Source organism: Gadus macrocephalus, chromosome 22 (genome assembly GCF_031168955.1).
Source record: "Gadus macrocephalus chromosome 22, ASM3116895v1".
Lineage (NCBI taxonomy): Eukaryota > Metazoa > Chordata > Actinopteri > Gadiformes > Gadidae > Gadus > Gadus macrocephalus.
In genome coordinates, this window is record NC_082403.1 from 245,671 (window position 1) to 260,306 (window position 14,636).

At 50.1% G+C, this 14,636-nt stretch overlaps 1 protein-coding gene across 5 annotated transcripts in view; it reads left to right on the forward strand.

Moving 5' to 3' along the window:
* The window catches only part of LOC132450902 (CCR4-NOT transcription complex subunit 3-like), a 35,455-nt gene extending 21,589 nt beyond the window's left edge, over window positions 1-13,866 (forward strand). For 3 of the 5 annotated variants that reach the window (XM_060043083.1, XM_060043084.1, XM_060043085.1), the window contains exons 12-19: window positions 330-1,179; window positions 1,969-2,074; window positions 2,538-2,685; window positions 3,174-3,270; window positions 8,346-8,544; window positions 9,025-9,157; window positions 9,498-9,639; window positions 9,692-9,834. In XM_060043083.1, coding sequence (XP_059899066.1) covers window positions 330-1,179; window positions 1,969-2,074; window positions 2,538-2,685; window positions 3,174-3,270; window positions 8,346-8,544; window positions 9,025-9,157; window positions 9,498-9,639; window positions 9,692-9,816 — 1,800 coding nt within the window. In that variant the 3' untranslated portion in view covers window positions 9,817-9,834. Of the gene's footprint in view, window positions 1-329; window positions 1,180-1,968; window positions 2,075-2,537; window positions 2,686-3,173; window positions 3,271-8,345; window positions 8,545-9,024; window positions 9,158-9,497; window positions 9,640-9,691; window positions 9,835-11,615 lie in introns of those variants that run through there. The other 2 variants (XM_060043086.1, XM_060043087.1) reach the window with 1 other exon arrangement.
* Window positions 13,867-14,636: the final 770 nt, after the last annotated feature.

A 14,636-nucleotide genomic window follows, 5' to 3' on the forward strand; every position in this document is an offset into this window, starting at 1 on the left:
GTGTACAGTAGTGTGGTGTAGTGTACAGTAGTGTGGTGTAGTGTACAGTAGTGTGGTGTAGTGTACTGTACAGTAGTGTGGTGTAGTGTACTGTACAGTAGTGTGGTGTAGTGTACTGTACAGTAGTGTGGTGTAAAGATGAGGCCCAGCTCCAGGTTCTGGGTTCAATGCCATGCCCAGTCTTTTAACCTTTGACCTGCACATGTGACGGACGTAGTGACATCATCAACTACGGTTTAGGGGAACCCATCTGGTGGGGCGGCCCGGTCCAACCGGTTTGGACCGGTCTGACTCCACTCTGACCTGTAACTCTCTCCCTCTCCTTCCAGTCTCCTGTGAAGAACGGCAACCCGTCCTCCTCGTTCTCCTCGTCCTCCTCGTCCTCCTCGTCCTCGTCCTCCGCCTCGGGCCCCGCCTCCTCCTCGGGCCCCGCCTCCTCCTCGTTGGTCTCCCTGGCGGGGGCCGGGGGGGGCAACACCCTGCTGGGCAGCATGGGCGGCCTTCTGTCCAGCAGCCTGGCCAGCAGCTACAGCAACGCCACACAGCAGCCGCCCCACCCCTCCACCCAGCAGCACCACCTGCCCAAGAACCCCTCCTCCGCCTCCACCTCCTCCGGCCTCCACCACCCCGGCTCCTCCGCCGCCTCCGCCTCTCCCCCCAACGCCATCACCCAGCCCCAGGCCTCGCCGGCCTCCATGCCCACCAACAGCCTGGGGCTCAGTTTGGGCATGGGCCTGGGGAAGGGCTCCGGGCCGGGCCGCGGCGACGCCAGCAGCCCCGTGTCGTCGGGCGGCATGGCGGGCCTCATCTCGGGCTCCACGCCGGCGCCCTACGCCCAGGCCGCCGCCGCCTCGGGCCCGGTGGGCGGGGGCCTGCTGGGCGGGGTCTCCTCGGCCCCGGGGGCGGCGGGGGGTGGCTGCAGCATCACGGTGGGGGGCCCCACCTCCACCACGGGGGGGCTGCTGGGGACCTCGCCGGGCGGGGGCGGCGGGCTGCTGGGCCTGGGGTCCGGCCCGCTGGGGGGGCAGGCCGGCTCCTCCATGGGGAGCATGGCCCCCGGGGGCGGCGTGGGGGTCATCGGCAGCGGAGGGGGCGGAGCTGTGGGCAGCGCAGTGGGCGGAGTCACAGGCAGCTCTCTGCTCTCCAATCGACCGCCCAGCCGGCAGAAACAGAACGGAGGTACTTTACAATACTTTACATTACACCTACTCTAGAGTACTTTACCCTACAAGTACGCTAGAGTACTTTACATTACACCTACTCTAGAGTACTTTACAATACTTTACATTACACCTACTCTAGAGTACTTTACCCTACACATACTCAAGAGTACTTTACATTACACCTACTCTAGAGTACTTTACAATACTTTACATTACACCTACTCTAGAGTACTTTACAATACTTTACATTACACCTACTCTAGAGTTCTTTACCCTACACGTACTCTAAAGTACTTTACATTACACCTACTCTAGAGTACTTTACAATACTTTACATTATACCTACTCTAGAGTTCTTTACCCTACACGTACTCTCGAGTACTTTACATTACACCTACTCTAGAGTACTTTACATTACACCTACTCTAGAGTACTTTACAATACTTTACCCTACACATACTCTAGTGTACTTTACATTACACCTACTCTAGAGTACTTTACAATTATTTACCCTACACGTACTCTAGAGTGTCTTACAGTACTTTGCACTACACATACTCGTGTACTTTACTCTAGAGTACTTGACGCTACATGTACTTTATAATTGTTTACACTACATGTACTTTACAATACTTTACACTGCACGTACTTTAGAGTACTTTACACAACATGTTTTTAACAATACTTTACACTATATGTGCTTTATAATACTTACACCATTTGACCCTAGTTTATATTACCCTACTTTAGATTTATGACCACAATGTCCGTGATCACCATGGTAACGGTTCTATCTCCCGCCTAGGTTACAGTGCCGTGGTGTCAGACAGCACGCAGGACTCTGTCCTCACCAGTGCCAGCCAATCACAGAGCAGCCAGCCTTCCTGTTTGACCTCCACAGCCAATCAGCTGTGAGTGTTTGGTTCAGTGTATTCGTATCAATCAGCATTAAGTCTACGGTTATCGCCTCGCACATGGAAATAAGCCATCGGTCAGAAGAATCCTCTCAACCCTCTTCTCTTGTCTCCTCCTCCTCCTCCTCCTCCTCCTCCTCTTCCTCTTCCTCCTGCTCTTCTTCCTCCTCCTCTTCCTCCTGCTCTTCCTCCTCCTCCTTTTCCTCCTCCTGCTCTTCCTCCTCCTGCTCCTCCTCCTCTCCCCCTCTTCTTCCTCCTCCTCCTCTCCCCCTCTTCTTCCTCCTCCTCCTCCTCTCCTCTTCCTCCTCCTCCTCTCCTCCTCCTCCTCCTCCTGCTCTTCCTCTTCCTCCTCCTGCTCTTCCTCCTCCTGCTCTTGCTCTTGCTCCTCCTCCTCTTCCTCCTCCTCCTGCTCTTCCTCCTCCTCCTCCTCCTCCTCCTCCTCCTCCCTCCTCCTCCTCAGTAAGGACAGCGGCCCCAGCCTCTTGGGGTCCCTCACCCTGGCCTCCTGCTCTGCGTCTCCTCTCTGCTACACGGAGGCGCACTCGTCTGGAAGCAGCCCCCTCCTCAACGGGCCCCTGTCCTACCCCCAGGCCTCTGACATCATCAAGGTGAGCTACCTCCTCCCCCAGGCCTCTGACATCATCAAGGTGAGCCCCCTGGGACCAGACCCCGAGACCCAGGAACCACCCAACGTTATATCACCAAACATTTTCCTTCTCCTCCACTTCAAAACACCCTGATGATCAAATAACTATTTAATATTATATTGTTGGGGGCCATCGTCCCAGGACCCGCCGGGACCCATCGGGGGTACAGCCTCGTCTAGTCCAGGGTTCACAGACTCAGGTCTGGACCCACCGTCAACCCTGAACTAACCCTGAACCAACCTGTGTACCGTATTTCATTTTATACTGTTTTAGAACGTTAAATAAATCTAGTTTGGGGAAGACTGCTGCAGCACAAGAGATGAATAGAGCTGTTGCCTTCTTGTGTATTGTGGGTTCAAACCTCTAGATAGTAGTTGCCCCATAAAGAGACTGTACTACAGGGCACACTGGTCTGAACTACGTTACCCATCATGCACTGTGTTCTGCAGCCCCAGGAGTCGATGAGCAGTCTGAAGACCATGGCCCATCAGGCGGCCCTCAGCTCTGGGATCGAGACGGACATGTCCTCCCTCCACCTCAACACTGGTAATACATCAATACACATGTATGATGTGTACATCAATACACATGTATGATCTGTAGATCAATACACATGTATGATGTGTACATCAATAAACATGTATGATGTGTACATCAATACACATGTATGATATGTAGATCAATACACATGTATGATATGTAGATCAACAAACATGTATGATGTGTACATCAATAAACATGTATGATGTGTACATCAATACACATGTATGATCTGTACATCAATACACATGTATGATCTGTACATCAATACACATGTATGATCTGTACATCAATACACATGTATGATCTGTACATCAATACACATGTATGATCTGTACATCAATACACATGTATGATCTGTACATCAATACACATATATGATCTGTTCATCAATACACATGTATGATCTGTACATCAATACACATGTATGATCTGTACATCAATACACATGTATGATCTGTACATCAATACACATGTATGATCTGTACATCAATACACATGTATGATCTGTACATCAATACACATGTATGATCTGTACATCAATACACATGTATGATCTGTAGATCAATAGACATGTATGATCTGTACATCAATACACATGTATGATCTGTACATCAATAGACATGTATGATCTGTAGATCAATACACATGTATGATCTGTAGATCAATAGACATGTATGATCTGTAGATCAATACACATGTATGATCTGTAGATCAATAGACATGTATGATCTGTAGATCAATAGACATGTATGATCTGTACATCAATACACATGTATGATCTGTACATCAATACACATGTATGATCTGTACATCAATACACATGTATGATCTGTAGATCAATAGACATGTATGATCTGTACATCAATACACATGTATGATCTGTACATCAATACACATGTATGATCTGTGCATCAATACACATGTATGATGTGTACATCAATACACATGTATGATCTGTACATCAATAGACATGTATGATCTGTAGATCAATACACATGTATGATCTGTAGATCAATACACATGTATGATCTGTACATCAATACACATGTATGATCTGTACATCAATACACATGTATGATCTGTACATCAATACACATGTATGATCTGTAGATCAATACACATGTATGATCTGTAGATCAATACACATGTATGATCTGTAGATCAATACACATGTATGATCTGTAGATCAATAGACATGTATGATCTGTAGATCAATAGACATGTATGATCTGTAGATCAATACACATGTATGATCTGTACATCAATGCACATGTATGATCTGTACATCAATACACATGTATGATCTGTACATCAATACACATGTATGATCTGTACATCAATACACATGTATGATCTGTACATCAATACACATGTATGATCTGTACATCAATAGACATGTATGATCTGTACATCAATACACATGTATGATCTGTACATCAATACACATGTATGATCTGTACATCAATGCACATGTATGATCTGTACATCAATGCACATGTATGATCTGTACATCAATACACATGTATGATCTGTACATCAATACACATGTATGATGTGTACATCATGCTCTGGGATCGAGACAGACCTGTCCTCCCTCCACCTCAACACTGGTAATGTACATACAGCCTTAAATATATATAAAATATATACACACACACAGAGCAATAAATATAGATACATCACTAACACTGGTAATATATAGACAGCAATAACACTGGTAATATATATGCATCACTAAATATATAACACTGGTAATATATATACATCAATAAATATGTATTTCATAAATAATGAGAACTGAGTTCAGACCAACTGAGGACTGACAAACACGTGATGACCTCACACAACGTGATACACATGATGTACATATTATATACACATGATGTACATATGATATGCACATGATGTACATATGATATGTACATGTGTATATATGATATGAACATGGTGTATATATGATATGTACGTGATGTATATATGATGTATATATGACATGTCCATGATGTATATATGATATATGTGTGATATAAACATGGTGTATATATGATACGCCATGGTGTATATATGATATGTACATGGTGTGTATATATGATATGTACATGGTGTGTATATATGATATGTACATGGTGTATATATGATATGTCCATGGTAGGGGCCCATACGATACCGATATTTTTTCCTCAGCCTTAGCCGATACGCCGATACCGATTTTCTTGAGCCGATTTTTTTTTTTTTAATGGAGCATTTATTGAACTTCAATATAAAAAACAATATTTAACAAATAGTAAAAACAGGTGAAGTAGAACAAGTAAGAACAAGTAGATGAACAATATTTAACAAATATTAAAAACAGGTGAGGTAGAACAAGTGAAAAAATAAAAAAAAATAAAAAATCGGCGAAAATCAGCCGCGTATCGGCCGATACCGATACACGTAAAAACCGCGAATATCGGCCGATAATATCGGCCGACCGATATATCGGTCGATCCCTAGTCCATGGTGTATGTATGATATGTACATGTTGTGTATGTATGATATGTACATGATGTGTATATATGATGTACTGTACATGGTGTATGATCTATGCGTGATCTACACGTGATGTATATATGATGTATCTAAACTAGGGATGCGCCGGTTGTGAAATTCTGGGCCGATACCGATCTTTAAAATAACAATTTGGCCGATAGCCGATACCGAGGTTTTTTTGTTGTTGTCGTTGTTATTTATTCCCCCTTTTGTCCCAGGGAAACAAACCCTAACCCCCCACGCATGCACGCAGACACGCACTTCGTATACACGCTCACACAATGACACCGGGAGCGGCTTTTATGATTTGTATGAAATCAATCTGTTTATTTTAACCACTGCGCCATCAACATTCAACATCAAAGTTTATACGTGGGCTTAGGCAGATGGGCCTGCATGCTCCGAAAACAGATGGCTATTTATTTTACTGAACACAGCCTACATGACGGTGAACTAGACACGTCTTTAGCACATGGAAACTATGGCCATGAAGTAACTTCACACGGTGTCTTTTTACAATTTATTTGTTACCAGCATTCGTAGTGTTGATCAGCTGAGAAATAGTCTGTCAAAGACGTTGACGTCGCTTAGCAACCGAGGACGCTGGGGTTGACCGGACTACTTGCGGAGTGATACGACAGAAAAAAAAAAAAATCCACTTTCCTTGAAAGCGGTCATTATATGCTTAGCAACGGTGAATTATCAAAAAAATATGAACCACCGGAAGTTGTGAAGGCCCATGCAAGTGAACGGAGCGTTCAACAGCATCAAAAAGAGCTGTGTAATAAATAACGATTCAACATTCATTATTCGATTTTCTACGTGACTCAGACTATTAGACTATTTGACGATCGTTGCCCATCCCTACTATCCCACTGCCTACTCAATGAGAAGGGTTCAGTACTTGGGTTAGGGTTAGGGTTAGGCTAACCCTAACCCTAACCCCTACTATACCACTGCCTACTCAATGAGAAGGGTTCAGTACTTGGGTTAGGGTTAGGCTAACCCTAACCCTAACCCTAACCCCTACTATACCACTGCCTACTCAATGAGAAGGGTTCAGTACTTGGGTTAGGGTTAGGCTAACCCTAACCCTAACCCCTACTATACCACTGCCTACTCAATGAGAAGGGTTCAGTACTTGCATAGCCCAAAAAAACAACAAACTGCTTATGGCTGATCTTTCTCCAGACAGTGAAATACTCCCACACAACCGACATCTTCTTTCACTTTTATTTGTAAACAAACCACACGTGCACGCGGCAACTGCCCGCTTCCGTCATCATGCCAGAGGCACATCCAGCCAGTGGCTGTTATGGGTGGTACTATTGTTAGCCTACAACCTGTTGCATCTTCTCCGAAACTGCAATTCAGACCGCAAACAACCAACACAACATTTAGCCAGCGCAAAATGTACCGTATCTTCCGCGCACCGGATTATAAGGATGAATGGCCTATTTTAGAACTGTTTTCATATATAGGGCGCACCGGATTATAAGGCGCATAGAATAGAAGATACTGCAGTCAAACGTTTGACTGGGGTTGCATTATGCATCGACTAGACCGAGCTGCTAAAGGGAATGTCAACAAAACAGTCAGATAAAGTCAAACTTTATTAAGCGTTCTGACAACTCTGTTATTAACCCCCATGGTAACGATGTTCAAACGTTAATGTGCATATTAAGAATATCTCCCAGCCTTGTTCAGTTGTAAACACGTAAAAGAAACAGTCTGATACCGCTAATTCAAACGTTAGTGCATACCTCAACATTGTTCAGTTACGTATAACACGTAAAGCTCACTTTTTCAGTTCATTCCCTCGAATTCTTCTTCAGTGTCCGAATTGAACAGATGGGCGAGTACGGCATCCAACATGCCCGGCTCCCTCTCGTCATTATCCGAGTCTGTCGCTGCTGTTGCCTGGCAGTTCAGTGATTATTCCTGCCTTCGTGAAAGCTCGGACCACAGTTGAGACTGATATATCAGCCCAGGCATCCACGATCCATTGGCAGATAGTGGCGTAAGTCGCCCGGCGCTGTCTCCCCGTCTTGGTGAACGTGTGTTCGCCTTCTAAGTGCTCGTGTGTTCGCCATAGAAGGCGCTCCGGACTATAAGGCGCACTGTCGTTTTTTGAGAAAATTAAAGGCTTTTAAGTGCGCCTTTATAGTGCGGACTATACGGAATATGATACAACAGATAAACGTCGGCCACTGCCATCGGTGAATGTCATCTTTTTTCCTGATAGGCCGATGGCAGTCAACAACGCAAATATCGGCCATTACGATGTTCCACCGATACATCGGGGCATCCCTAATCTAAACACGATGTGTGCGTGATCTACACATGATGTGTACATGATGTGTCTAGACACGATGTGTGCGTGATCTACACATGATGTGTACATGATGTGTCTAGACACGATGTGTGTGTGATCTACCCATGATGTGTACATGATGTGTCTAGATACGATGTGTGCGTGATCTACCCATGATGTGTGCATGATGTATCTAGACACGATGTGTGCGTGACGTTTGAGCCCTCCTCCTCAGACGTGTTCCCCAGCACGACGGCCCCCTCAGGACCCCCCTCCGGGCCCCAGACCTCCCTGTCGGAGGTGAGCATCCCGCCCTCGCTGGGCGTGTGCCCCCTGGGGCCCGTGGCGCTGTCCAAGGAGCAGCTCTACCAGCAGGCCATGGAGGAGGCCGCCTGGACGCACATGCCCCACCCCTCCGACTCCGAGAGGATCAGGTGTGTGTGTGTGTGTGTGTGTGTGTGTGTGTGTGTGTGTGTGTGTGTGTGTGTGTGTGTGTGTGTGTGTGTGTGTGTGTGTGTGTGTGTGTGTGTGTGTGTGTGTGTGTGTGTGTGTGTGTGTGGCTGATGAGGAACCGCTGCTACTAGCTAGCTAACCTCCGGGTTGTTGTGTGTTAGCATAATGCTAACCTCTGGGTTGTTGTGTGTTAGCATAATGTCAACCTCTGGGTTGTTGTTGTGTTCTAGCATAATGCTAACCTCTGGGTTTTTGTTGTGTGTTAGCATAATGCTAACCTCCGGGTTGTTGTGTGTTAGCATAATGCTAACCTCCGGGTTGTTGTGTGTTAGCATAATGCTAACCTCCGGGTTGCTGTGTGTTATCATAATGCTAACGTCCGGGTTGCTGTGTGTTAGCATAATGCTAACGTCCGGGTTGCTGTGTGTTAGCATAATGCTAACGTCCGGGTTGTGTTGCAGGCAGTACCTGATGAGGAACCCGTGCCCCACGCTGCCCTTCCACCACCAGGTTCCGCCGCCGCACTCGGACTCGGTGGAGTTCTACCAGCGGCTCTCCACCGAGACGCTCTTCTTCATCTTCTACTACCTGGAGGTAGGCTCCTCCCCCCCCCCCCCCCCCCCCCCCCCCGGTAGGCCGGGTCTGACTGCTGAGGTCCTCCCACTCTCTGCAGAGCGGTGATCGTTAACATCACCTCCTGCTCACAGCAGCTCCACCTCCTCACTCTGACTCACGACTACTGCGCCTCTGCTCACCGTCAGATCCGTCTCTCCTCCTCCTCCACTCTCCTCCCCCCTCATCTCCTCTCCCCCCCCCTCATCTCCTCTCCTCCCCCCCATCTCCTCTCCTCCCCCCTCATCTCCTCCCCTCCCCCCTTATCTCCTCTCCTCCCCCCCTTTTCTCCTCTTACCTCGTCTCCTCCTCTCTCCCCCAGGGAACGAAGGCTCAGTATTTGGCAGCGAAGGCCTTGAAGAAGCAGTCGTGGAGGTTCCACACCAAGTACATGATGTGGTTCCAGCGCCACGAGGAACCAAAGACCATCACGGACGAGTTTGAACAGGTAGGGCACGCTCAAGGTTCCTTCAACATGGCTCCTCTCAAGGTTCCTTCAGCATGGCTCCTCTCAAGGTTCCTTCAGCATGGCTCCTCTCAAGGTTCCTTCAGCATGGCTCCTCTCAAGGTTCCTTCAGCATGGTTCCTCTCAAGGTTCCTTCAGCCAGGTTCCTTCCCCAACGTTCCTAGGTCTGGTTTGAAAGCCGTCCCCATTACAGTAGAACCACTGGGGCAGTAGAACCAGTAGGGGCAGTAGAACCACTGGGGCAGTAGAACCACTAGGGGCAGTAGAACCACCGGGGCAGTAGAACCACTGGGGCAGTAGAACCACTAGGGGCAGTAGAACCACTGGGGCAGTAGAACCACTGGGGCAGTAGAACCACTAGGGGCAGTAGAACCACCGGGGCAGTAGAACCACTAGGGGCAGTAGAACCACTGGGGCAGTAGAACCACTGGGGCAGTAGAACCACTGGGGCAGTAGAACCACTAGGGGCAGTAGAACCACCGGGGCAGTAGAACCACCGGGGCAGTAGAACCACCGGGGCAGTAGAACCACCGGGGCAGTAGAACCACTAGGGGCAGTAGAACCACTAGGGGCAGTAGAACCACTGGGGCAGTAGAACCACTAGGGGCAGTAGAACCACCGGGGCAGTAGAACCACTAGGGGCAGTAGAACCACTAGGGCCAGTAGAACCACTAGGGGCAATAGAACCACCGGGGCAGTAGAACCACTAGGGGCAGTAGAACCACTAGGGGCAATAGAACCACCGGGGCAGTAGAACCACCGGGGCAGTACTGACAGTGCTCCTCTCTCTAGGGGCCCTCCATCTACTAACAGTGCTCTCTAGGGGCCCTCCATCTACTAACAGTGCTCTCTAGGGGCCTCCATCTACTAACAGTGCTCTCTAGGGGCCTCCATCTACTAACAGTGCTCTCTAGGGGCCCTCCATCTACTAACAGTGCTCCTCTCTCTAGGGACCTACATCTACTAACAGTGCTCTCTAGGGGCCCTCCATCTACTAACAGTGCTCTCTAGGGGCCCTCCATCTACTAACAGTGCTCCTCTCTCTAGGGGCCCTCCATCTACTAACAGTGCTCCTCTCTCTAGGGGCCCTCCATCTACTAACAGTGCTCCTCTCTCTAGGGGCCCTCCATCTACTAACAGTGCTCTCTAGGGGCCCTCCATCTACTAACAGTGCTCTCTAGGGGCCCTCCATCTACTAACAGTGCTCTCTAGGGGCCCTCCATCTACTAACAGTGCTCTCTAGGGGCCCTCCATCTACTAACAGTGCTCTCTAGGGGCCCTCCATCTATTAACAGTGCTCCTCTCTCTAGGGGCCCTCCATCTACTAACAGTGCTCTCTAGGGGCCCTCCATCTACTAACAGTGCTCTCTAGGGGCCCTCCATCTACTAACAGTGCTCCTCTCTCTAGGGGCCTCCATCTACTAACAGTGCTCCTCTCTCTAGGGGCCTCCATCTACTAACAGTGCTCCTCTCTCTAGGGCCCTCCATCTACTAACAGTGCTCTCTAGGGGCCCTCCATCTACTAACAGTGCTCCTCTCTCTAGGGGCCCTCCATCTACTAACAGTGCTCTCTAGGGGACCTACATCTACTAACAGTGCTCTCTAGGGGCCCTCCATCTACTAACAGTGCTCCTCTCTCTAGGGGCCCTCCATCTACTAACAGTGCTCTCTAGGGGCCCTCCATCTACTAACAGTGCTCCTCTCTCTAGGGGCCCTCCATCTACTAACAGTGCTCTCTAGGGGCCCTCCATCTACTAACAGTGCTCTCTAGGGGCCCTCCATCTACTAACAGTGCTCCTCTCTCTAGGGGCCCTCCATCTACTAACAGTGCTCTCTAGGGGCCCTCCATCTACTAACAGTGCTCTCTAGGGGCCCTCCATCTACTAACAGTGCTCTCTAGGGGACCTACATCTACTAACAGTGCTCCTCTCTCTAGGGGCCCTCCATCTACTAACAGTGCTCCTCTCTCTCTAGGGGACCTACATCTACTTCGACTACGAGAAGTGGGGCCAGCGGAAGAAGGAGGGCTTCACCTTCGAGTACCGCTACCTGGAGGACCGCGACCTCCAGTGAGACCTGGTCCCGGTCCCGGTCCCCTGGTCCCGGTCCTGATCCCGGTCCCGGTCTCCCGGTCCTGGTCCGACTTATGCTGACATTCCTGATGGAGCCCCTCCCCCACGCAGGGCGGGTTCTGAGACGTGGAAGCCCCCCCCCCCCCCCCCCCCCTCCTGTTTAATGATGTTTTTTTACCCCCCGCCCTCTGGAAGAACTCTACCACACACCCTCCTCCTACTCCTCCTCCGTTGGACTTTGATTTGCTAGTCTGGCTCCCCCCCCCCCCCCCCCCCTTCTGAACCAAAGATGATTGGTCACCGCGCAAAGTACGCCCCACCCCCTTCGCTTGACTGGCCGCAGGGTGGTCCAATGGTCAGTGCGTCCATAGCTCCTCCTCCTCATCTTAACGCCATGGGCCGCGGCTAGGCTCCTTCAGCCAGTCCCTGCCCCCTCACAGGCCCCGCCCCCTCTCAGGCCCCGCCCCCTCACAGGCCCCGCCCTCCCCAGGTGCTCCCCTCCAAAGGAAAAACGCAGTGTCCAATGGGAGCACTGCGTCCCTCTGGAGTCAACCAGCCAATAGGGCGGGGTCTCATCGTCTGCACTGAACTGCTGTCCGTCAAAGGGCTCAGTGGGGGGGGGGGTCCCCAGGCCTCCACCCCCGAGGCCCCCCTCCCCATCCCGCCCTCAGTGAGCCAAACACCAAGACACCTGGGGGCCGCTAACACACCTAGCCCCCAGGGCGGGGGGCCGCTAACACACCTAGCCCCCAGGGCGGGGGCCGCTAACACACCTAGCCCCCAGGGCGGGGGCCGCTAACACACCTAGCCCCCAGGGCGGGGGCCGCTAACACACCTAGCCCCCAGGGCGGGGGCCGCTAACACACCTAGCCCCCAGGGCGGGGGCCGCTAACACCTAGCACGAGGGAGTCTCCCCGTCAGTAGGAGGAACGATGAATCATGAATCCCCCCAGCAGAGCTCAGCTGACTTCAGGGCCAGAGAGAGCTCCAGGGCTTCCTGTAGGGGAAAGCATCACAAATCGAAAGGGCCAATCATCCCGAAACCTTCTGTGACTGGACAGGATCGAGACAAGCCCCCCCCCCTTCTCTACAGTTCCTTACCGACGTCACAACTGTCACATCCATTGCCAAGTCAACCTGTTGTAAATTACTTAACACACACACACACACACACACACACACACACACACACACACACACACACACACACACACACACACACACACACACACACACACACACACACACACACACACACACGCACAAAGATCACTGCCCAGTAAAAACACACAAAGTCCACTGCCCAGTGACTACAATAGCGCATCCAAAACTAAAACCACACTTCTGAATCCACTCCCTTTGACTGCATTAATCATTATGGCAAACAGAATCACAATAAGGTTTGGCCAAGATACCGTCTGCTCTGTAAGCTCCTCCCTTCCTGTCTCCCTTCTTATCTCCCCCCTCTCCCCCTCTGTGTTACTCCAGGTCGATGTTTCCTTCGTTCTCAGGAAGTGGTTAACATAATAAATGAGGAAATGTACCAGCAGCTGCTGTCACTACAGCACAGAACCACAGCCCCCCCCCCCCCCTCCCCCAGCATCACTTTCCCGCCTAAAGTAGCTTATTTTTTTCCTAGCCCAGCTAGCTAATGTTCCAACGGCCTTTTCATTTCATCTGTCTTTTGTAAAATGATTATTATCCTCCATTGTTCGGAGCAAAACCTGTAAGAGAGACGTCGTACTGTTCGTATAATGAGACGTTTCTAAGGGGTCGGATTTTAGACACAATGGTCCCGTGGGGTCTCTCTTCAGGTTTGTAAGCCGGTTGTTTTACGGAAAAATAGAGCGATTCACTCGACCAACGGTCCGGCTTTTAATGTTTCATTTAGCACATTTTGGCGAGCAAAATCAAAGAGGTCCAGACGGTTCGAGAGCCGCCAGGTGAACTCGGGCTAGGCCTCAGCAGACCGCATAGAGACTCTAGTTTTTCAACCTCTCCTTTTTGTTTTTCTTTTTTTGTTTGTTGTCGTCATGACGGCATTGAAAAAATGACACTTGTGAAGTGTCCGTGGAGGAAAAAACAAAGTAAATAATGACTTAAAATGAATAAAGGATTGTAAAATATTATTAAAAGAATTACTTTTCAGAAGAGCTGGCTTCCTGTCTTGTCTCATTGTGTGCGTTAGGGGGCTCTGTGTTAGGGGGCTCTGTGTTAGGGGGCTCTGCGTTAGGGGGCTCTGTGTTAGGGGGCTAGGGTTAGGGGGCTAGGGTTAGGGGGCTCTGTGTTAGGGGGCTAGGGTTAGGGGGCTCTGTGTTAGGGGGCTCTGCGTTAGGGGGCTCTGTGTTAGGGGGCTCTGTGTTAGGGGGCTCTGTGTTAGGGGGCTCTGTGTTAGGGGGCTCTGCGTTAGGGGGCTCTGTGTTAGGGGGCTCTGTGTTAGGGGGCTAGGGTTAGGGGGCTAGGGTTAGGGGGCTAGGGTTAGGGGGCTCTGTGTTAGGGGGCTCTGCGTTAGGGGGCTCTGTGTTAGGGGGCTAGGGTTAGGGGGCTAGGGTTAGGGGGCTAGGGTTAGGGGGCTCTGTGTTAGGGGGCTCTGTGTTAGGGGGCTAGGGTTAGGGGGCTAGGGTTAGGGGGCTCTGTGTTAGGGGGCTCTGTGTTAGGGGGCTAGGGTTAGGGGGCTAGGGTTAGGGGGCTAGGGTTAGGGGGCTCTGCGTTAGGGGGCTAGGGTTAGGGGGCTCTGTGTTAGGGGGCTCTGCGTTAGGGGGCTCTGTGTTAGGGGGCTCTGCGTTAGGGGGCTCTGCGTTAGGGGGCTCTGTGTTAGGGGGCTAGGGTTAGGGGGCTCTGTGTTAGGGGGCTAGGGTTAGGGGGCTCTGCGTTAGGGGGCTAGGGTTAGGGGGCTCTGTGTTAGGGGGCTCTGTGTTAGGGG